This window comes from Falco peregrinus, chromosome 5 (assembly GCF_023634155.1).
Source record: "Falco peregrinus isolate bFalPer1 chromosome 5, bFalPer1.pri, whole genome shotgun sequence".
Lineage (NCBI taxonomy): Eukaryota > Metazoa > Chordata > Aves > Falconiformes > Falconidae > Falco > Falco peregrinus.
Genome location: NC_073725.1, coordinates 114,664,028 through 114,687,678, shown reverse-complemented (window position 1 = coordinate 114,687,678; position 23,651 = coordinate 114,664,028). Strand labels below are relative to the sequence as shown.

Below are 23,651 nucleotides of genomic sequence, written 5' to 3'. Positions count from 1 at the left end.
CATTGTTCCTGAGCTTGTGTAACTTGTTTGTAGCGACCTAGCAACAATGTGCAGCTTCCTTTAGCATGGGTTCGCTTTTTTATCTCCCACAGGTGTTCATCATAAATCTGCTGCGTGACAGCAAGTATTTTCATTTTCGACCTGTGATGGACACTTACATTCAGAAGCACTTTGCAGGAGCACTGGCTTACAAGTAGGTTTTGTTCAACCATCACTTCAAGAGATGGTATTAACAAGCTTTTGAATGATGTCTCCATCAGAATCATAACCTCACGTTAGCATTGGTTGTCAAAAGCAGAACTACTCAGATGGAAGTTTCCCAGCGCAGTTGTAGAGAAAAGCTGCTGGATGTTCACCGGTGGCTAAAATGAGCAGACACTGGGATGTATCCTGCCTTTCTAAGGCTGGTGAACCTTGCTCTCCTTTTTTTTTTTTTTTTTTTTTTTTACCCGGAGGCAGACTGTCGCTCAGCAACAACTCATTACCAGTCTGTACTAGTGAGCTACCAAGAGCATATACATTTTTTGCCTTAAGGATGTTGGGGTGTAAGACTTGTATGAAAGCTTAGGGAACTAATTCTAATTTCCTTTTCCAAAGTAGACAGGTATACAGATAAGATGTTCTATTTGATTACACTAAATGTATAATTTCAGTAGATGAGAAACTTAGTTTTCACCGTCACTTTGAAGATTCTGCCTTATTTGCTAGTATTCTTTTTCGAGTCTTGCATCAGGGAATAAGAGAGATTTTTGAAAGCAGTAACAGTTATCGTTCTGGGTGCTGTTTTTCTTTCTTTTAGACCATTTCTTTTGTGTATTTGAGGGTATTTTATCTTTGGCCACAGTAAAATATTAAAAATAACTTATAATTTGCTTTAATCGTTTTATGCCATTCACATTTTAGTGTAATTAAAAAAAATACTTAAAAATTTCCGTCAATGGCAGGTAAAAAAACTGTAGGTACCATACAACACTAGAAGGCATAGTCACATTCAGAGGCTAAAAAGGTGTTCTGCTTTGTGTCAATTATCACCTCTTTCAGACAAAACAAATGATTTTTGGTAGTCTGATGTCTGAAATCCAACATGTTTGTAAGACAGCTCTTCAAGTTAGTCCAAGTGGTATTGTGTACTTAGGAAAACAGATGCACGTATTTTCTTTGTGATCTTAGTTTCTAAAAACTTTTACTTAGGGGAGACCTGGAATTTCTTATATAAACTTAATTTAAAAAGGTGTGGTTTAGTCTTAGAACTATGTTGCATGCATTTATCAAAGCTTTTAAATAAACATCTTAGTGTTCCGCATGGTCTAAGTCAATTTCAGAGAAGAAATTATGTTCTAGTTTTGAAACTTAAACCTATGTATTATGTAAATTAAGCAGCTAGGACAGCTATAGCTGACCGCTGAAATAGAGTGAAATGAGACTGTTTTATAGATTTCTCCCTAAAACCAAAATGTTTGTTGCCTAAATGATTTTAAAATAGTGCTGAAGGTTCCTCTTCTTTTCTCTCTGTTATATTCAGGGAACTGATCCGATGTTTGAAGTGGTACATGGACCGTTCAGCTGAGCTTGTACGCCAAGACCACATCCAGGAAGCGATGAGAGTATGTATTGAATAGAAGTATTTGTGTGTCTGTTCCATCTGTGACTACAAAAGGGCTGGGGAAGCTGTAAATAAAATCAAGGATAGGCTGGCACTGACTTCTGATTTGTGTTAACTAGATTATTTTTTTTAATAATATTTTGCCAAAATTGTAATGTTGGGTGGAGATTCACTCTTGTGCAGAAAAAAATGGAAGAAGTATGTCTCGTCAGGTCTGTTTGAAGCCCTGTGGAGAACTTCAGTGGGACTTTCATGGAGTATCTGTGCCCTGGCCATTTATATGTGGTCTGCACCTTGCGCTTCAAGAAGCCGTTTTTGTAAAGGTATTAGGCAGAGGTGTGCTGTGGATCAAAGATAGGGTTTTCATTTCTGGCTGCAGCACAGCTTCATTGCATTACGGGCTGAAGTTCTGGAGTACTTTAAGAAGCAGATAAAGGAGCCTTTAACTGGACAGAAATTCTGACTCTGGTTGCACAGGACCTGAACCACAGTTCCGTGACAAGAACATGATCCCACCAGAAGGCACAGCTTTCTGATGGTGTGTGAAACAAAGGGAGTATTTTTGGTGCTGTTTACAGAGGAATCAGAATAAATAAACTATTAGTTTTACCATGTGTAATTGCGAAACAGAAAGGTAGTGCTTCAAGTACGTAAACAGAAGATTCCAAAATTTGCAGGAAGATACTTTTCTTTGAGTGAATGTCCATCTGTACCTTCTTACTCTGAGCAGAGCATCCAAACATTTGAAACTGGGCACTTTCAGAACTCGTACCAGTGGCAGAGATTAGTACTTTCTTTTCCTCACTTTTTCATGTTCAGTACAAATAGGTGAAGCATCTCACAGGTGAAGCACACACACATACATATGCTACTACTTTAATTTATGGCAACCAGTTGGGAAAGGCAGAGGCTGTTCCTTGTAAACGTACTTATGCCTGTGTCCTGGCATACGGTTCAAACTTTATTATGGCTTCTTCTTCTTGTGATATTTTTTTTCCTTTGTTTTGCCTCCTTTAGTCTAATCTAGTCAGTAATTTTGAGGAAGTGATTTTTATTTTTTGAGAATCCTTGTTCCATTTGAATGGTATAGCATCGCTGCCATCAACTAGCTTTCAAGACCACCTGTTAAGATCATATCCTGGTACTTAGAAGGGCATTATACCAGTGTTTACGTTGTCTTTTGTAGATATTTACATACTTAGGAGCTTATTCTTTGCAGTATTTTTCAGCCACAGATTCATACGCAACGGTAAAAATAGGGCAAAGATGGCTTTTCAGGAAATTATCAACATTTTTTTGTTTCCATCATTATCCCTTTTTTTTGACATTACAAAGAAACCTATTAAAATTATGAGATGAGAGGAAGATCTCTAGCTGGGATGACTTCTGGAAGGTTTTCTCTCTCTCAAACCACTCATTAGTGCTATATGCAGTGCAGCAAAAGGAGATAGATGATATTGTCCCTATGTGATCTGCATTTTTTGAATGTCATAGTAGTCCTCTTCAGAGTTGTTAAAAATATGAATGCTGGAGTCTTTCAGAAGCTTGGGTTTTCAACATACTGTTTGTGAATAAGGTACATCCTTTCAAGGATTCCAAGGCAGCTCTTTGCTTACTGGAAATCTCAAGTGCTTTCCTAGAAAGCAGCTGTTCCCTCAGTGACTGAGGTCAGCTTGAAGATGTGGCAGCCCAAGCCTTTCCAAGCACAAGAATTACAATTACCACTGGAGTTTCTGCAGCCCTAACAGTGCATCCTCTACCACTGACACTGCTGTCACATCTTATTCAGACAGTGGCCTTTGCAGGTGTATCTTGGAGGCCCAGATTAAGGTCTCTGTCTTCTTCTGTTACAGGAAAGTGATTAATCTTCTTTGTTTCCAGATTTTATTTCAGGCATTTGGAGCAAGTTTGTACCAAACCCGTTGTCATTACTAACATGCCATTACTCGTACTGTATTCTGTGTATTTGTTGGGAATTTCTGTGGTCTTGGATGGTCTTCACTACACTCCTTGCATTAGTAGTTCTTCAGCTGAGAAAACAGGATAACTCTCTAACCCTTTTTCCCTGAATTAGCTGTTAAATGTAGTACCTGAAAGCAGATGTGAATTATCTGTGCACTCTTTTGTGGCTCTTGACTGCCCATGTACGTCCATGATGGATATGCAGATGTCCCATAAGATCCTGATTTTTTGACCTTGGCATTAGCAAGTGGTGCTCTAGACTATTTCTAAAATTACTTACCTCCTTCAAGACTGCTCTTGTCAAAATACTTCTATGAAACCTGGAGAAGCTATAACCAAAAGGACATATTTAACTGTGCTAGAACACAGGGCATCATGTTGCTTTATTATGCGCTATAACAAGCTCTGTGTAAGCTGCACCCAGGCGCAGCTGCCGGTGCCTCCCTAGAGAATTCCGTAACAAAGTGTCCACGTATGGCTCCACAGACAGGTTTAATTTCCCTACCAGTCATGGCAAAACTTACAAAGTGTCTCCAGGAGATGCCCTTTCAGCTTCAGTTATCTTCCAGCGGCAGAATCACAGGTGCTCTTTGCCTAGATTGAGGAGCCCGCTTGAACAGCAAGCCCTTTTCTTCCCGAGGAAGGCACACCTTCACGCCGGTGTTCTGGAGCTCAGCCACGCAGGGCGTGCATCAGACTTTTTTTAAGAAATTTTGATGTACTGCGTGCCATTATGATGGGGATTCAACTTTAACTGGATGGAAATTCTAACTCTTGTTGCACAGGACCTGAACCACAGTTCTGTGACAAGAGCATGATCCCACAGGAAGGCACAGCTTCTTGTAACACGAAGCAGTGATATGGAAAGGGTCAGTTTTCTGAGTTGATTTCTTCAAAACCCTGAACATACTTTCTGAGCCAAGCCAGTCAGGGAGCTAGTGAATGAGGGATGCGGAATTACGTTCTCAGCCTGCCTTTTGAGGCTGGGGGCTCCTCCAAATCGTTCCCTTCGCCCTGAATTTAAAAAAGAAGTGTCAGTCTGTTGCTTTTGAGACCAATCTATCTCAAGACTCTTTAATTAATAATTACTTTATTTGGTGATCTACATTTTCTACAGTCTTGCTTTTGTAAGAATACCAGAAAATTGCTGATGTCATTATAATTGTTCCACCCTGGTCAGCCTGGTTGTGCGACCTGCTACTTCTTCTGTTGCTGATGCCTTGAAGTTCGCCCTAGGTCTTTTATCTGCTCTCACAAGACTCAAATTGGTATTGAAACCTGAACCTTTGCACTTTTCTTCTTAAAACTGCATACTAGATGTTTCTTGTACTTCAGGGATGCAGGTCTCTGGAAAAAACACGTTGACAGTAGCAGGAAGTTTGCTAGCTGCTCTGGAATGGTGAAGTGAATACTCGGAGACTGAAGTGTGACACTGAAGATGGCTTTTATTCACTCTGGTGAGGACAGTGAAAGAGATTCAGATCTTCAGAGCTAATCCTCTTCACCTACACTGTGCTTATGATAAGGTTACCCATTCTACATGCTCCAGCGTCTTTTCTAAAGTAATCTTCGAGTTTCTCATGTTAGGAAATCAATCTGTGCTTTTTCTTAAAGCAGCTCTGATTCAAAGCTGATTCATCTGTTCATACTCTGAACATCAGGTGTGGTTTGCCTTTTGTTTGGATTGGACATACGCTTCGTCTCAGCAGCAGCAGCAGAGTCCAGATACACAACTGGACTGTCCCCAGTTCTGTCCACCGGATTTATGAATGTGCTACAGTAAAACCTTCAAGTGTTGCCTGAGCAACACTTCTATGTCTTCAGGCACATATATGCATCGTATCTGTGATTCTGTAAGTAGTAGGAGGCAGAGTTGGTCCAAGTGCTGATTTGTGCTAATGAGACTTGGTTTGTACTTTTACCATCTTGGCCATGTGTCTGCAAACACAAACACACTGAACTCTTTAGTTAACTGCCTTTATGGGTTCATTCTAGGCAACAGTTGAGTTGCCTGTGCTAAGGCTGTGGGGTTTCTCTGAAAGTCTGCCATTTCACTTCCAACAGACAATTACAGAATTTCATACACAAATCCTCTGATTCATTGCAAAACATAAGCTTCACCTTAAAGTTATGAGCTTTCAGGTTAGAATTATGGTTGTCTAAACCAAACCTATAAAACAGGTTGTACGAGCACTTGACTCGCTGCAAAGATGCTGACCTTAAAGAGCTGACTCTTGTGAACTAATTGACCTTTGTCTGGATACTATCCAGAAACATAAAGTGTTATTTCCTGATGAAATTCTTTGGTGAAGGAAGCTTCACTGGGAGATGTTTTAGTACAGAAGTATAACTAACGTAATGCCAAATGACCACAGTTGCAATCATTCCTGGAAAGAAAAAAAAAAAATTCTCTAAGTATAAGCGGCATTTTGGAATGTGTCATGGCTTTATGAGGAATTTCACCTTCCCATTCTCTATCCTTAAAGCTGTAGCATTCCAAAACTTAAAACATAACATTGCATATTCATGCATATCGTGTGGAGATTGAATGAGTGGCATCTTATGGATGCAGAAATATCTGATGAGGGCAAGATTTGTATTTGAATTAACTTTCATTTTCCAAACAGCAAAGCATGACAAGAATACTTTCCAGCAAATACAGTGGAATATGTTTCTGTGTAGACTGTGATTACTGAAGCTCCAGCCTGTTCGTTCCCTGTGCTGAATTTTGAGGATATCATCAGACTAGACATCATGTCTTCCCTTAATCCTGCTTTAGTGCTGTATCATGTTAAGCACTAAGGGAAGGAGTAAAGTCTAAATGTCACTGATATTTAGTACATTTCAGTGATGACAGTTGTGCACTCCAAATGATCAAAAAGGCTTTGTTCCTGTGTGGAATGTTACATTGCTGTGTTAGTGCCTGTGAGAACATTTGATAGATAGGACAGCTTGTTAAAGGCTGCATAGAATAATGTATTTTTCTTCATTGACACTGCTGCCAAATAAATGTTCTGAATAATGCCATTTACAAAATTCTAGTTAAAGATGTTTATGTTGCAAATTCAGGCTTACTCTAGACATGTCGTAGAACAAATGATCATTCTACTACAAAAAGGTCCAATTTGCCAGTCCTTCAGGAGCGCGGCATCTATCACACATTGTGTAATGGTGTTAAATGCCATCTTCTGTGCAGGTTATTCTCCCTCTGCTGGGTGACTCCAAGTTTCATGTGATGATAAAAGAAAGACTTTAACTTACTGCAGCTTGAAGTAAAAAGATACTCACTACAGTACTGCTGCTTGCTACTGTCATGGGCTGCCAGAGGGCTTCACATGCTGCTCTTGTCTTCCTCTGTGTCTGCATCTGCATTTATTTCTGTTTGTACATATACCTGCCAGAAATAAAGGCGAACTTTGCTGTTGTGTTCATATTGAAAAGTAGATTTTCCTTTTTCAGGTAACCCTTTTTCTGTTCCACTGGCAGTCCACTAATCTTAATTTAGATTAGCTAACTCAAGTAATTAAAGGTAAAATTGGAATGAAAACAGGAGAATAGCTTCTTCAGACACTTACAGTCATTGTGCTAAGTCATGAGAAAACGAAGTCTCGTCTCTTCACCAAGATTTTCCTCAAGTTACGTGACTCAAATTTGTCTATTTGACTTGACTGCATTCCTGGTTTTGTTAGTGCGGCAAACTGGTAACAAAGATTATTGGTTGAGAATGGGTACATGCCTATAAGTAACTCTTCCTTAACTGAATTATTTAATATACAAAACCTGTTTTTCTTTCTCCTTTCTAAAGCTGAAGAATTTAGTTGTTGTTATGCACCTAGAATCTTTCCTGGTTCTCTTTAAAACTCCTTTATTTTTCTTTCTCTCTTTTTCTCTGTCTTAATCTCCTTCACCTCCTGCTCCTAAAGGCCTTGGAATATCTTTTCAAGTTCATTGTCCAATCTCGGATACTTTACTCCAGAGCTACTTGTGGAATGGAGGAGGAACAGTTCCGCTCCAGCATCCAAGAGCTTTTCCAGTCCATCAGATTTGTGCTCAGCTTGGACAGCAGGAGCTCTGAGACTCTCATCTTCACACAGGTTTGCTATTTTCTACACTTTAATCGGCAAACCAAAAGGCAGCTACTTTCTGCACAGATAGGATATATGGGCACACGATGATTAAAAGCAGGTTAGTAGAGTTTCCCCCTCTAACAAGCTGATGATACTGGAAGACACCACAGGCAGTTCACGTGGTTGGCCGGTACCTTTGCACCACATCACAGGTCTGGGTGAGCTGAACCGTGGGCTCTCAGGAGGAAAGTGACCTGTCACACAAGAATAGCTTTTAGTTTTTGCTCCGCAAAAGTAAACTGCGTTTTCAAGTCCTCTCGTTCACGTGTCTTGCAGTTGGCCTCAAGAAATTTTAAATCCTTAATTGTAGCAGTTCAAGTCAATACTTAGGGTCATAACAACGTCACAGCAGAGAAGTTTGACTAGTGTACTCACAGCCAGGTAAACTTAATTCCAGCATACTCTAAAATGATGGTCAGAATCGTACGCGGCCCAACCACAAGCACGCTGACATTTAATGCGTTATTTTAAATATGGCCCAGATGACTTGATGAAGACTTCATGTGGGCGTAAGATACTACTCAAAGTGAGTACGGATGCTGCTAAATTTTTGTTTTGTATTTTAAAGACCACTGTACAAAATTACATAGTTCTGTGTTTAAAAGTTATAAAATGGACCACCTAGAACTTCCTGGTAATGCAAAGGTGATTTGTAATCACTAATCACCATTTACAGATGTTTTGAACACCGAATGTAGTTTTCCAAGGAAGCAGTTGCTGTGAACATTGCAACAAAACTGAGCGGCTCTGCCGGTTAGGGAAGCTGCCAGCAGTGTGATCTCTTTCTTAAGAAGCTGGTCTGACAGATGTTGAGAACAGCTGCTCTTATCTTTTATTTAATCACCCATTAGTGGGTATAATAAGATGAGCCACGAACATGAGAAGTCAGTGCACAGAATTTTGCAGGCAAAGTGACAGTGAGTGGAAACAGGCTCTTGCGAGCACAGGCTGTTTGGGCTTGGTCGGCTGCCAGCCATGCTGGTCGCAGGTCCAGGGACGCTGGCTCTGACGGTGTGTTATTGGCCTGTTTTCTCTTGGGCTCTCCTTATTTTCCTCTCGCTCACTATGGTATTTCTTACTTTAGACTTCTGTGATTTGTAAATCCTGTCCTTATTTAATCTTTGAAAAGTTTACTTTTTCTTTCCCCCTTGCCACTCTGTTGCCCCTTGATCCCACTTGCCCCATAGGCGCCTCAGCCCGGAGGGCAGGCGAGCGGAGCTGGGACATGTGCCCCACAAAAATGTGGTGGTACGTCAAGGCCGTCATTTAATGCTGTAAGTAATGATCCCCAGAACTGCACACGTATTTCATCATGGATGTTCCCAATTAATTCCATTTACCTACCCCAAACCCTCTTTTCCTGCATATAAACTGGAATTTGATGTTTAAGTGGCTGGTACTTTAAAACTAGGAAATGTGGAATATTTCAGTAATTAATGGAACAGCTTATGGCATCCACACACTGAAAAGGCAGTACTGAGGGCATACACAAGATTATGTACATCATATTGTTAGGGACAGCCAAGGAGATTATGTACTGGTTCTGGAAGCCTGGACAACTGTTAAATATCTAGAGAAGATGCTTGAGGCCCTAGCAAGCATAATTTTCTTCACAGTTGTCCTCTTATCCAGGATATTAGAGAGATCTCAATATAGTACTTCCCAGCAATGAGATTAAAACTGATTATGTCTTTCCTTCCAGGCAATTAGTTTGACATGAGTAATGTTCCAGCATATTTTAGGGTGTCGTACAAAAAAGGGCCCTTCAAGGAACGGATGCAATGATGTAGCTGTTCCTCAGGACGGATCCAAAGCTTCCTGAAGAGATCCCATGCATATCCTTAGATTGCTACTGGATATCCTAAATGGCCACAGAAATCCTTCTGCTTTATAGTAATAGTTAGAAATAAGTTTAGGAAAACTCCTGTAAGGGTTTGCTGGGCCAGTGTTGTAATTTCACTTGTTTATCCCAGAGATAAAGATGCTGCCTAGATTTGCAGCTGTTCAGGCTTCCAAGAGTGCCATCAGCTATTTTAAATGATTCCTATTTGTTTATTTTGTTAGTACATTGTATGTTTGTAGCAACAAATAGGTGACAACACCCAGGAGGATATGTGAGGTTTTGTATAATCTGAATTGATTGTAACAAAACAAGATGTTGGGAGAGATAACGAGCACGAAGAAGAAAGAGGTAAATTTATATTCAGAATAATTTAATGAGCTCTACAGTGTTAGTTGTAAGAATAACTTAGACTTTGCTCAAAGACCATTAAATAGATACCAGTGTTGTTTGAAGATACTTTGAGGGAAGACTTTGCAAAGAAGGAAGCGGTGTATTATATGGGATTAGGAAAGGCATGCCAAGTGTTAGAGCCAGTGTGGGAGAGTTACAGAAATGTTTTATGTCATGACAATTAAAAAATCGGTGAAGAAAAGGAAACTTGCAGAACAGAAGAAAATATTGGCAGGTGGTGGGACTCTGGAAGGGCAAAGCTGAACAGGGATGTGCAGCAAAGCTTGGTGCATCAGTGTGGTTTGTGTGGAGAGTGACAGGCAAGGGGGTGGAAGCAGCCAGCGGTGGGGCTGGGGGGCTGGGAGAGAGGCAGCTGGATCAAAACCACACTGTGCAGCACTGAGGCGTGCAACCGTCTAGGAATTTAAGTAGTTACAGTGAGGAAATGGGTCTGGAGCATGGGTAGGGTGTAGAAGAGAAGACTTTTAAAACCTTGGAGGTGTATGGCAGTTGTTAGGTCTGACATCAAGGCTGTGGGACCTGAGGATAGGGTCAGGCATGGGATTTTCTACTGTTTTGAAGAAATTAATTGAAAAAGTGTGACATAAGAGAGGAAGAGTTTGATTTTTATTGTTGTTGTGCTGGTATTTTTTCTGCACTTTAAGAAACACCTTCGAGGTGACTCCAGCTGACTGGAAGTACCAGTCCTTGCACGACTCACATGCACACCTTGCATGATGTGGTGCCTCTTTCACATGAAATCACACCTCACCCCTGTTGCAGAAATATAATGTCACATGACAGTGGCTGCTATGGTTAAGAGTCTGTCAACATGTTCTTTACTTCAAAATGTTTTCTGAAGAGTTTTAACTACAAAAACTTGGTATGGAACACACTAATCAGAAGCAAGTTTTATATTTATTGAAAAAAGTAAATCAACAAGAATTGAGTATTTTCTGTTCTCTGGTACCTCAGTGTTTTTCTGTTTTATAAGCTTGTGTCCTAAAACACAGCCTTTTGAAGCTCTACAGTATGTATGTGCTCAACTTATTGTAAGACTTGGTATTCCAGCAGCGCTTGATTTTTATCTGCTACCTGTGGTTTGCTCACTGTGGAGTTCAGGTATTGCAGAACATGAACACCAACCATAGTGCACTATTGGGTAGCTTTTTGCAGACCCTTAATTCAGTTTTACTGTTGTTTCTATTTCACTGCATTTAGCTGCAGTTCCAGAATTCAAAATTTTCAGTTTCTTCATTTACTTTTCCCAGGCCGCCTTGCTGAACTCCTTCCCCGCTATCTTTGACGAGCTGTTGCAGATGTTCACTGTGCAGGAAGTGGCGGAGTTTGTGCGGGGAACGCTGGGCAGCATGCCCAGTACCGTGCACATCGGGCAGTCTATGGATGTTGTTAAGCTACAGTCTATCGCACGCACTGTTGACAGCCGCCTGTTCTCCTTCTCAGGTAAGGCAGTGGTACTGAGGCTAACTCATGCTGCTAGCTGAGAGTAGGAACATGCTGCATTCATTCTGCAGCTGCTTGGCTGCAAACAGTTTGTTGCTGAATGCCAGTAATCTTGGTAATTATTTATCTTGGCGGCATCATTGTCACCTGTATTTGCTGCAGGTACTTTCCAAGTTTCCCTACGGTAGGAAATGTTTATAAATACATCATGGATAAGTTGTAGTTTCTAAAGGTTGATAAAAGTATGTATGTTAACAAATCGAATCAATTATTAAAACTGCCAAATCTCACTTGGTACTTTGTATTACTCCTCTGTGGCTGTCCTGGGTAGGAAGATAACCTCCTTTCCAGCAAGCTTATTCTCTGAGAAAGAAACAGGGAGATGAAGTTACATGAGAGACCCACCACAGTCTTTTAAAGTATATTTAATCTTTACATTATAACTTTGTATTTCTTTAGCTCAACATACTAGTAATTATTTAAGAATTAATTGAATGAAGAGGGGTTGAAGACCATGAGTTTATTTCGTACATAAAAGTCTGGATGAAAGAAGTTAGGAAGGTAATAGTGGAAGATAAAAAGCACCTTTGGGCTTATCTTCCCTGTAGTGAGGATCTTAAGTTACTGCACTGAAATTACTCTACACAGTGCAAAGTGAGAATGGTAATAGCACAGACTCATGTTTAAACCATCCATTGTAATTGTTCTTAAACATATTTTTTCTTAACTTTGAAATTAATCTCAAAAAATATGAGAGTATAGAGAATGAGTAGCTTAGTCCAAAGGTGGCAGTGAAACAGGCAGTGAATTTTACCTAATTGCAGTGTTTTGAACCTATGGTTAAAAATATTTGTCTTTGTGAGTGCCAATTCATGGGCGAAAGCCTCCTCTTCTGTCTTCTCAATAAAGACAGGTGTAACTTTACCCACAGGGTCTAGGGCTTTACTCCTTCCCCTTAACCTTCATTTCTCCTTCATGAGGTACCAGCATAGCTGCTGCATAGCAGCATGACATCTCGCTACAACATCAGAAACGAGAAAGAAAGCTTCAGCGTTGCAAGGCAGCTGTGACTGTACAGTTGCCACATTTTCCACCCAACAAAAGGGCAGACCCTATCTTCTTCCTTCCTGTGGAAGCATGACCCGATATTCCTTGTCAAAGGTCTTTCCCATGTCCTGTCTGCCCCTGGGAAGATGAATCTGGTTTCCAAAGTTATCTTTTGCCTGCCCACCATTCCTACTCTTCAGGTCTTGCATTAAAGGAAGATACGTACTCTTTTTCTTGCCTCCTATATGGTGATGACTTATTTTCTTTCTAGCTCTCCTATCAGTCTGCTGACATCTTGCCACTTTTTTCCCCTGTCTCTTTTTTTCCTGTTTTGGCTACTGATTTCTGCAGCTGCTACCTGCTCTCCCTTCTGTAAGATTAAGGTTTGTGAGCCAGCTAAAAGAGAGAATTAGCCAGTTTCAAGAGGCACACAGTAGAGGAGCTCTGTTAACAGTGACAGTAGAGCTGGAAAGCAATGCAAAGTGAGAAAGGGTTTGCACAAAAGAAATCAACATTAGAAAGTGTCAGTTCACAACTGTTGTTTGCAAGCTGAGTCATTGTTGGGAACATCATGTGTACTGCATATATGAACTTCTGAAACTAGAAGTACTGTTCATTCATGAGAGACAGTTCTTAAAGTGTAGTGTACTACAATGTGTACGATAGAAGTTGCACCACTTAATCAAATGCAGTGTATATCAGTAGAATAGTTTGGATACCAAAAGGCTACTGATTGGCATGATTGAAAATTAATTTTGTTTGGAAGAGCTGTGATCTGGTTTTCCTTCTTTCAGAGTCCCGGCGCATCCTGCTACCTGTAGTTCTTCACCACATTCACCTTCACCTACGACAGCAGAAGGAGCTACTTATCTGCTCTGGGATCCTCAGTAGTATCTTCTCCATAATCAAGGCCAGCTCTTTGGTAATCTGATGCTTTATTTTTTTATTATTTTTTTAATTGCACCACTAATTTAGTAAAATTCAGACTGAGGGATTTTTATAGGTTAATACAGGTTTTTTTAAGATCCTTTTAAAAATTGAATTCTGCTAACTTTTGGTCAGCAGGAGAACACCTGAAATGAGGGTCTGCTGCTGTGTGTGTGACTCAGAGCATTCTGATTACAGAGTTTTCATGCTGTTAGGAGGGGGGAAAAGCATACGCATTTACCAGGTTTGACACTGTTTAATTTTCTTCATCCAAGCCCAGAACTTAGGTGTCAGTGAAGTCTAAAAGCTCTGCACAGCTCTAGGACTTGTAGTTCTGCAAGAGACAGTAACTAGCACTTTTTGGTTCATGTGAAGAGAATACTCTTAAAATTATCCAATCAGTGAAGTCACACTTACTTCTGGAAATTGCTGCTGAGTTTAAACACGCAGCCTTGATGATGGTAATACTCTGATCCCAAATGGTAACTTGATCATTTAAAGCAATGCCCACAGACAGGGGTTGGTGAAGTTTACCCACCTGACTAAAGGAGGAAGCTCATGGTGCTAAATATAATTCATAGCAATGTGTTATTTCCAATCACAAGTTACAGTTTGTGTGAAAGGAATGCGATGGAAGGTATCGTGGTTTTAAGCTAAAATAATACTGCCATGGATTAAAGCTTCCCAGACATAATCGGATCCCACTGTGTTTTAGAGTGTATGAAAACCTTTGGTTATAGATTTACCTTTATGGCTCTGACCCTGAATGTTCCCATCAGACTGACGAAGTAACACACGCACACGCACACACGCACACGCACACACGCACGCACGAACACACACACGCTATCTCTCTCTCTCTCTCTCTCTCTCTCTCTCTCTCTCTCTCTCTCTCTCTCTCTCTCTCTCTCTCTCTCTCACTCTGGCATCACAGGTACCGGTGAGGAATTTGGTTGTTCTGCTTCGAACATCTGCTGCGGAGTTGTCTGGCACAAGGAGTTTGTGCTATGGCTGACCTGGCAGGGTTGTCTTTGTCCGTTCCATTCTCTCCAGTTTCTAACTGTCTGTTTGCTCATCACCTACTGTAGGAGGGAGATGTCGTGGAGGAGGTTGAGATGATGGTGGAGAGCCTCCTGGATGTGCTTTTACAAACTCTGCTCACAATCATGAGTAAATCGCAGTCTCAGGAGGCGGTAAGAGGGCAACGTTGCCCGCAGTGCACAGCAGAAATCACTGTTAGTAACTAACAATCAGTTTCTATTTCCTGCTTCTCTAACCTATGGTTCAGCCCCTCACCACCACCCGCACCTCATTATCATCTCTGCTGCATGAATGCCCAGAGCTGTGTCTCTCTCCCTTAATAAGCCACAAACCCATTCCTTCCTCTGTGCAGTAGTGAGGTCTTCAGGAAGCGGTGGAGCTCAGGAAGCTTTTGTGGATTTCCAGGTCATTTTCTTATTTGCCTTTGGAGCTGTGATTGCAAGTTACCGGTTAGAACTTGCAGCATACACTAGCTAGGTAGCTGCCTGGGGCTTCACCCCTAAACAGGTACCACCAAGGGCTACACGAGCATCAGGCCCTTGATTCCTAAGACTGAGAGTACCATAATGCTCAGTGGACAGGTCCCATAACACCCTGGAGAGCTTCTGTCCAGGTTCACTGGTTATTTCATGCAGATGAAATACAACATAACTTTTGAAAAAAAAATTAATAGATCCTAAGTAGAGCTTGGTGGGAGAAGAGGGAACAGCCACCACTTTGTCCAGACTGCCAGCACAAGCCTAGGGGGAGAAATTTTTCTTTGACATGCAATGGAAGAAGAGAAAAAGAATTAAATTCTGCTGTTCAGCTTTCTGCTTTTCTGGATTCATTGCCCTTTTCTATTCTAGCCTATTTTAGTCTATTTTTGCTTGTCAGAGTCTCTAATGCAGCTTTTGCACAATGTGCCATGTTAAGCTGTTGTTCAGAACATCCCTTTTTTTAGACTTGCTTTTTTATCAGATGGCTGAAACCTCAGTGGTATTGTTGGGGGCAGATGTGCACTGAGGTCCACTTCTTGCACGAGAGAAAAGGCTGTATCTTCCTGTGTGAGCTCAGATAAAGTAACAAATGGTAGAATCCTAATAAGGAACAAGGCATTTAGTAGCTTCAGACACGTTCTTTGATACAAAACAAGAAAGGCAGTAGCCTGCAAATGTCCAGTAACATCTCAATTTCCTTCTACTCCTACCGTTTGACCTACTGTTATCACTGACACCTCGCACAGAAGAGCAGACCTTTTATCCTAAGGAAATTCAACCCTGTAAAGTTTATTGGAACAACCTGTGTCAAAGCTTCTGGGTAGATACTTGAGCCAATTTAAAAAAAAAAAAAAAGTAAAATTACAATGGAATGGACAGTCCTAAGTATAAAATCCCCTTGTATTTGTTCCTGAATTTATATTTCGCAGCACAGTGGTATGCAGAATCTTATTAGATACTGCTTAGAAGGAAGTTTAATTTTCCAAATTAACTGCTCATTGTCACAGAAAAAGTGTTGCACAAGGGAGTGGCAGTCAAAAGACATAGTCCTTACGTTCTTGGCACTGCCTTGCTTGTTATCTTGGACAGATTGCTTAACTTCTCTGTGCTTTGCTTTCAGATATATAAAATGGGGGAGCTCATCTTTGGAAAACACTTTGGGATACTGTGGTAACTGGTTAGGGTGCATCTGCTTTGCAGGCCAGAAATGTAATTGTAGCTCATGTAGGCCTGCCCAACTATATTCAGAATATCTTACTGGAGTACTGTTAGCTACAACAGCACATAACTTGATGAACACTAATAAACCAAATATTTATGAGATTCCAGACGCCTTTTGTAGCCCATACTGATCCCATGCTGTCATCACTATACTGTTGTGAGTATCTGAGCCAATTAGTTTAAATAACGCCTGGTATGTCTGCATGAGCCGCAGTCACACCTTTGATAGACACAGTATATCAAGCAACTGAAAAAGGTGATTGTCAAAACCTGCATGCTCGGAGGGCTACTCATGTACGTCTGTATTAATCATTTTAAATTGTTTTTGTTTAGACTACAATATTGGGTAAAAGACATTTAAAACTGGCACCCATGGAGGAGCCTCTAAGAGGTGTATTCCTATGTGTTAACAGTCAAGAACTGTTAACATGCAGTATTTTTAATCTCTGTGCATGTCAGCTTTCCTGTCATAGGCATTGGGGCCATTTCAGACCCCTCCCTTTATACCCCACCCCGGGTTGAGTTTTATAATTATGAAATCTCAGATTGTCTGAATGAAATAGTTTCTTGTTTGGTCAACAGGGAGAATATGTCTCCTGCCTTTTATCTTTGCTTCGTCAGATGTCAGACACTCATTTCCAGCACTTACTGGACAACTTCCAAAGCAAGGATGAACTAAAGGTACGACAGAGCATCGTGTTTGTCGGGTGATTCACTTGGAATGGGAGAGCGGAAGGGAATTCCCTCCAGCCTTGCTTGCTCTGCTTCCCGTTCCCATTCACGGGCACTCTGGTCACCGACCTTCCTTGCACTTGTATAATAATAAGTGTTGTGTTAAAAAAACATTTCAGATCGCGGGGCACTGAATTATCTTCATAACAGCAAGGGAAGTCCCGGTATAGCTGTTACGAGACTTAAAAGGATATCGCTGCTGTACCTTACAGAACACAGTCAGAGGAACAGGGTTTTTTTAATCCTGTGGATGTAATTATTCTATAGCCTTTTACTAGATGTACAAGATGCATTGGAGCTTACTTAGGAAGGGTGTTGATTTTATGCCAAAAGAGAATTTCAAGCTTTTTCAGGGATACAGATGTCTTTAGCAGATGAAATCTTTTTTGGGAAAGCAGTAACCTTACTACTCCACTTGCTGCATGCTTCCCAGATTTGTGAACATTAACTTAAAATATGGCTCTTCATGAACAGAAGGGGTTGGTGAGGGTGCAGACCTCTCTGGTGGCTTTCTTTGCCACTGAAATTTTGGGATGATGTATCTCACAACAGCAGAAACTAACTTTATATCTCAACTTCCATAGGAAAGAGGAGAATCTCTGACAACAGTCTGTTTAAAAGGCAGAATCATTTCACGAATAAAGACAAGATTTTATATAAAATGCTGTTGATTAGCATGGCGCTCAATAAGATATGGACAAGTAGAATAATATCATGTGGCCTTATATAACTTAAATTGCCTTAACAAATGAAATACAGGAACAGTGAGAAGTCCTCTCTGAATAGGTTTTCAGCTTCTAAATATTTCATGTACATAAAGAGGCTGAATAGGTCTCGGAAAGAAATTTGGGATGATATCATTCTTACTTTAGGTTACAGGATTCAATGTATCTCAGGTTGATAATTATCTGAGATTACTACTTTTCAGGTAACTTTCAAATTGCTCATAGGAAAATGATTTAGTAAATTAATATTAATTTTAATAGATATTTTTAAAACATATCTAAACTATATTCTTATGTCAGACCAGTGAAAACGTTTGTCATTGAACTGAAATTTGTCTTTACACTCATAAGAACAAACAATATTGTATCTCTGATAATTGAAGGACACGTTCCAGGAGTATCACAGAGGCTGAAGATTTCATACCAAACTTTTTTTACAACTATCATTTGACCTAATAAAATATATTACTTTCTTTCCCCCCCTTCAAATATTGCTGTAATAATACTTCTAATACTTCTTCTTGCACGGAAAGGCATTATGTTCACTTACTGCTGTTACATCGAGGCCAAAATGAGGCCAGGAGTGAAGGATCTTCTGATGCTTTACTCTGAGCTCAGTTGCACAGAGATGCTCATTCCCGACCTCCCACTGCAGTTAAGGCATAATGGCAGGACAGTTCTGAACAAATTTTGCACTGCCGCTTTCTGTGCTATCTTGATTTTGTGTAGAAGAAAACCAAAACAATTTGCAAGGCCAACAACTTGGCATGTTTGATCCTCGCTGCTGTTCTTTGCAAATACAGAGGTACAGGCAGTCAAAGACCAGAAATGATCTCTATGTTTGGGGATTTTCTGGGGAAAGCAGGTGTTCAGCTGAATGTGTTTAAGAGGTCTTTTCACCTGCATATTGCCAGAAATGGGGTTTTCTGTTACTATTTTTAAAAGCATATGTAGGAGCTTTATTGGGCTTGAGTGTGTGGGGTTTTGTCAAATTTGTGACATAAGTGCAAAGAAATTTGGACAGATACGGTAATTAAATGAATGCATAAATGATTATGATTCCAGTATATTTGAAAAATAGCTGCAGATTGGCACTGGAGCTCTAGATAGTAAAGTCATATACAATTATGCACATCTCACTGTAGAACTTAAGATTTAAAAGACGGCTAGTCGCACCTTGCTTAGTCTGTATTAGGTGCATACAGAATGAATAGAGCCATATCCCAACATATGTTGTTTCCATGTTTTCAGGCGAATGGCCTAGTAACACAATGCTCAAGTGGAGCATGCCTAGCTTGATTGCCTTTCTTATAATCAAGAAATCAGTCTGCAACTGCTGGTGATTTTTTAAATTTTTTTTTCCCTACATGACAGGAGTTCCTTCTGAAGATTTTCTGTGTATTTCGGAACCTGATGAAAATGAGTGTCTTTCCTCGAGACTGGATGGTGATGAGGTTGCTCACCAGCAAGTAAGTAGAGAAGCAGGTATAAACTGCTGACGTTCTGTATCGGAATTTTTTCTCCTCAGCTGGGCAGCTGAAACCTGTGATGCAGTGTGTTCATCAGACTGAGATATGGTGATCAAGACAGGAATTCTGGAGCACTCATCCTCCTTCTGCAGTTATCTTAGCACTCTGGACCAAACTGGGGCTTCTGTATTCATGCGATTTTTTAAAACTCTGCTTTGCACTGGCATCAGAATTGAAAGTTTAAACTCACAGCTGAAGTAGCTGCGTTGAAGGTGAGAGTGGCACAGCAGCTCTCATACCACGTGGCAAGGAGCCCATGCCAAGTGGTGTTTACAGACAGGCCTCTCAGCTGCCATCCTCAGTAAATTACTGCATTAAACATCTGTCTCTTCCCATGAACATCATTCCTTAACCTACCTAGGAGGAGTACGCAGTTATTTTAGAAAAGGAGGAGCAGACCCTAGTGACAACACAAAGTGCATTACAGAGTTATTTCTCAATTAAGTTGTCATTTACCATTTTAATGCTTAATTTTATCTAATTTTCATGATTCTGGTGAGTTAAGTACTGTGCTGTTTGGAATGGCAGTAGTGTGATGAACACAGGGTGGCTGGAATTATTTACTAGTTTCTTTAGACAGAATACCTATAGAATTATACTGACCAACTGGCAACTGGAGCGGTCCCATTACAAGATGTCGTACAAGCTTTCCTAGAGGCTGGCTGCTCATCTGAGCTGCATGCTCTGGGAGTTCACAGTGCTAATGAAAAGTGAAAGCGGTTTTAGTCTTTGAAGCACAAAGTTTAAACGAAGCCCTGTAAGAAAAGAAAAATCCACAATGAAGGAGCAGTTGCCTTGGACGCTGTAGGTTACCTGGCTGCCTTTGGCATGATTTTGCCATTAAACCCTTAGACTGATAGGTGTGTTCAGCGGTGTTACTGGAAGTATTGCTTGCATGTGGATCGGCGATGTGGTGTTTCTTTTGATACTAATTGTTGCCTTTCCTACATGCTGTTTATTGAATTTATCGCATGCCTTGATTGACTTTAACCAAGGTGTATTTACCTTGGTTAAAAGCAATTTTATACGTACACATATACACCTACAAAAATATACCAGGGAACCCAGAATTGGCAAAATACAAATATCTTGACATGTGAACCAGATGAAGGACCATTGTATAGCCAAGAATGAAAAAAGCTTTCTGAGTTGCTCATCTCTGGGAAGAAAACCCCAACAAATCTTTCTGCCTAAAATAGGAGGAAGGTGAGTGTATTTCGTTTCACTGGAGGTAACGTGGCCCAGGTGTTCAAGATAGACAGGACTTCAGATGCTCCTGTGTAAATTCCAAGCGTCACAGGAACAATGAAAATTCTTAATCTTGTATCACTTCGTACAAATTGTTTATTATGACACAGATAAATAGGCGATTTCGGTGTGACTCTAGCAGTGATTACGTGAAGATTGCCTGACTCTGTACATACCGTAAAATCAGTACCACAAACCACTGTACTGTGTTATACGCTGGATTCAAACATGCTTTTTTTGTTTTCTTTTTTTGTTTGTTTTTGACTGCAGTATCATAGTTACAACCGTTCAGTACCTGTCTTCTGCGCTGCATAAGAATTTCACAGAGACGGACTTTGATTTTAAAGTAAGATACTCAGAAAATATGACATCTTCTTAAACTAGCAGCCACAAAGGAGTGAGGGCTGTTCTCTGCATTAGCTGATTCTGTTTGCAGCATTTATTTGAGTGTCTGTGAGGAAGATGACCTAGCTGATAGAAGACAGGAATTTGAATCTGCTGTGGAATTGAGGGGAAGCAGAACAGATACACTGTGAGATCAAATCAAGAAAATTGAGTCCCTCATAAAGGAAACTAGTGTCTTCATCAGCAGTGGAGCTAATGAAGCATGCTGTCTGACAGATTCGTGGCTAATAAAATGTAAACTCAGACAACTTTTCCTGAAGTTGGGGCGTTCGTGATCCTCCTCTCCCAGAAGCCTCTTTCTGGCCATTGACTTAAAACTGGGAGGAACCCAGTATCGCAGTGTTTTCCCTGTGTCTGCTATATTTGAAAATGGGCAACAGGTTCACTGTCGCTAAGGAAAAGCTGCCAGACATACCGGGGTGCACGCACACAGAGCATGATGGCAAAAGCCTCATTTCTTTGGGAAAACAGACGAAATTATGTGGCTCTCATTCATGATATAGGGTAATCTGTGGGGATCTTTGGGGGATAAAATCTGTTTAGCCTACACAAAAAACAATTTACAACTTTGCTGAAGTCACCAAGTTTATTCATTGTCGATCTCTGGCCCTGAGGAAAGCCTGGGGGCGTTACCTTCCTGGGGGTTTTAGTTCCTACCAGGTTTTGAGTAATCCATTGGTATCCTTAAGAGTTTACTGTCTCAGTGGTTCAGATACATGTTGATTAGGTTACGTCTTGATTAAAGAAAGGAACATATGTCTTCCTAGCCTTGTTTGAAACTTCCTTCATGGAGTGCAATGATGAAAGCTTCCTTCCTGTGTCGCAGGTGTGGAACTCTTACTTCAGCCTGGCAGTTTTGTTTATAAACCAGCCAAGTCTCCAACTGGAAAACGCCACACCAGCTAAGAGGAAGAAGATTCTGGATAAGTAAGAATACATTTTGTTGGGTTCCCAGCCTTTTCTGCCACCTCAGAAAATGAGACTTATTTTTCTACCACAAGTCACTGTGATTTCTTACGGAACTTAGGATGTGGAAATGCTTGGCAAATAAATAAGTAGATGTCCTAATACAGCGTTCAGTGATTAGTCGAGTTGTTTGATATTCTTACATTGACTTAAATGTGAATTTGATTTTTTTTTTTTCTTAACATCAGTGCGTTGCCAGATTTTGTTCCACTAGGCAGCTCTCTGCCTCCTCTCTTTCAGATACGGTGATATGAGAGTCATGATGGCGTATGAGCTCTTCAGCATGTGGCAGAACCTGGGTATGTCTCTTCCCTCTCTGTCCTAACAAAGCTAAAGTAACCCCACGTTTCTGTTCGATTTTTTTTATATTTTTACTTTTTGTGAGGTCAGAGAATACTTAGTTTCTCTTTAAGAGTTGTAAAACCAGAAAGCACTTTTCTTCCACCAAAACCGCTTTTTCTTTTATGTCCCATCATAGTTTTTTTATTTGAAATAATACATTCCTGTGAATTGGAATGCTTTCTTCGCAAACATGACAGTGGCAGGTTTTGGTTGTTTTGACGCATCAGTGACAGGTCTTATGTATTTGCAAATACAAAATCAGCTTTATCTAATCCATTCAACTGTGCTGCAGTCAGGTTTATATGGAGATATACTGTTACTCTCTGACTTCTGTCTGATCCGTGGCTGTAAAGCAGAAATATAAATCTTCACAGCTATAACTGACATTATAATTTGTGGATGATTCAAAATTCAAAGTTGTCATGATTCATAACTACAGAATTATAGAATCATTTAGGTTGGAGAAGACACTTAAGATCATCAAATCCAACTGTAAACCTAACACTACCAAGTGCCCCACTAAACCATAGCTATATGTGTTTGATAATAAAGACCAGAAGTGGCATACAGTAAAGCTTCTTCTTTTGGGGCTTCAGGTATCTGGTATGCGTTCCAAATTCTACATTACTGCCTTAAAAAGAAAAAAAAAAATTATCAGAAAACCAAAACCCACAAAAGCCCTGTCCACAATAACACAATGTTTGTGATAAAATTGCAACTTCTGCAATTCAATTGACCTTTTATTGTATATTTTGATTAAAACATTAAGCATGTTACAACATGGGGAACAACACGTCTCGGCACAGGTCTCAAAAGGTAAATGGTGATTTTTCATCTAGGACTTGTGCTTTCAAAAGTGTGCTGCAGCAGTCTTGGGCTTAGGTAATTCAGGATTTTATTCATAGAAAAGCCAAATAACATCTGTACTGCACGAGAGCAAGTCCAGCTGGGCCACTGTCCTGCCTCCAGCCAGGACCAGAGATGGACACCTATGGAAATGATTGCGGACAAAGGAAGCATGTAGTAGTCCAGAGGAAAATATGAAAATGTTTGCTGATAGAGTTCACAAATAGTACAATTTACCTTAGAACAGGCAAATCATTAAGAGCACGAAGGAATGACACAAATCAGTTTGGATAACTTCATAATGTGGCTGCAAGCAACAGATACAAAACCCCAAACATTTAGTTTGTAGGAATATAGGTAGGAGTGCTATTCAAGAAAACAAAGACTACAAATGTATCTTGCTGACAATCAGCAGCATGGGAGCTACCTGTAAAGTGTCATGAGTAAAAAAGATACCATAATATTTGAGAAAATATGGAAGAAACCTGAGTCAAGGAAGAGGGATGATATTACTGCCAGACCAGACTTGATTACAGTTTCTAAGCATCTGTGTGGAGAATAGGAGGCTCTCCAATATAACAGAGATCAAATGGCCAGAAAATGATGCTAGACAAATTCAGATGAAAAGTGAGAAGCCTGTTTTACCTATGTAGATACAGATACATATCGCTGAATGCGGCTATTTTGATTTATTCTCTGCGACTCACAGTGAGCATGCCACGGAAGAGAGTGTTAGCAGAACACCGTGGGGTTT

General features: G+C 40.4%; 1 protein-coding gene across 13 annotated transcripts in view; it reads left to right on the top strand.

Moving 5' to 3' along the window:
* Positions 1-23,651, top strand: part of DOCK3 (dedicator of cytokinesis 3) — a 225,428-nt gene that overhangs the window by 157,783 nt on the left and 43,994 nt on the right. For 7 of the 13 annotated variants that reach the window (XM_055806341.1, XM_055806349.1, XM_055806351.1 and 4 more), the window contains exons 21-32: positions 93-193; positions 1,523-1,604; positions 7,489-7,659; positions 8,880-8,966; positions 11,197-11,389; positions 13,231-13,358; positions 14,452-14,598; positions 16,687-16,785; positions 18,936-19,030; positions 20,609-20,684; positions 21,570-21,670; positions 21,950-22,008. In XM_055806341.1, the coding sequence (XP_055662316.1) occupies positions 93-193; positions 1,523-1,604; positions 7,489-7,659; positions 8,880-8,966; positions 11,197-11,389; positions 13,231-13,358; positions 14,452-14,598; positions 16,687-16,785; positions 18,936-19,030; positions 20,609-20,684; positions 21,570-21,670; positions 21,950-22,008 (1,339 nt within the window). The remainder of the gene's footprint in view (positions 1-92; positions 194-1,522; positions 1,605-7,488; positions 7,660-8,879; positions 8,967-11,196; positions 11,390-13,230; positions 13,359-14,451; positions 14,599-16,686; positions 16,786-18,935; positions 19,031-20,608; positions 20,685-21,569; positions 21,671-21,949; positions 22,009-23,651) is intronic. The other 6 variants (XM_055806345.1, XM_055806352.1, XM_055806344.1 and 3 more) reach the window with 3 other exon arrangements.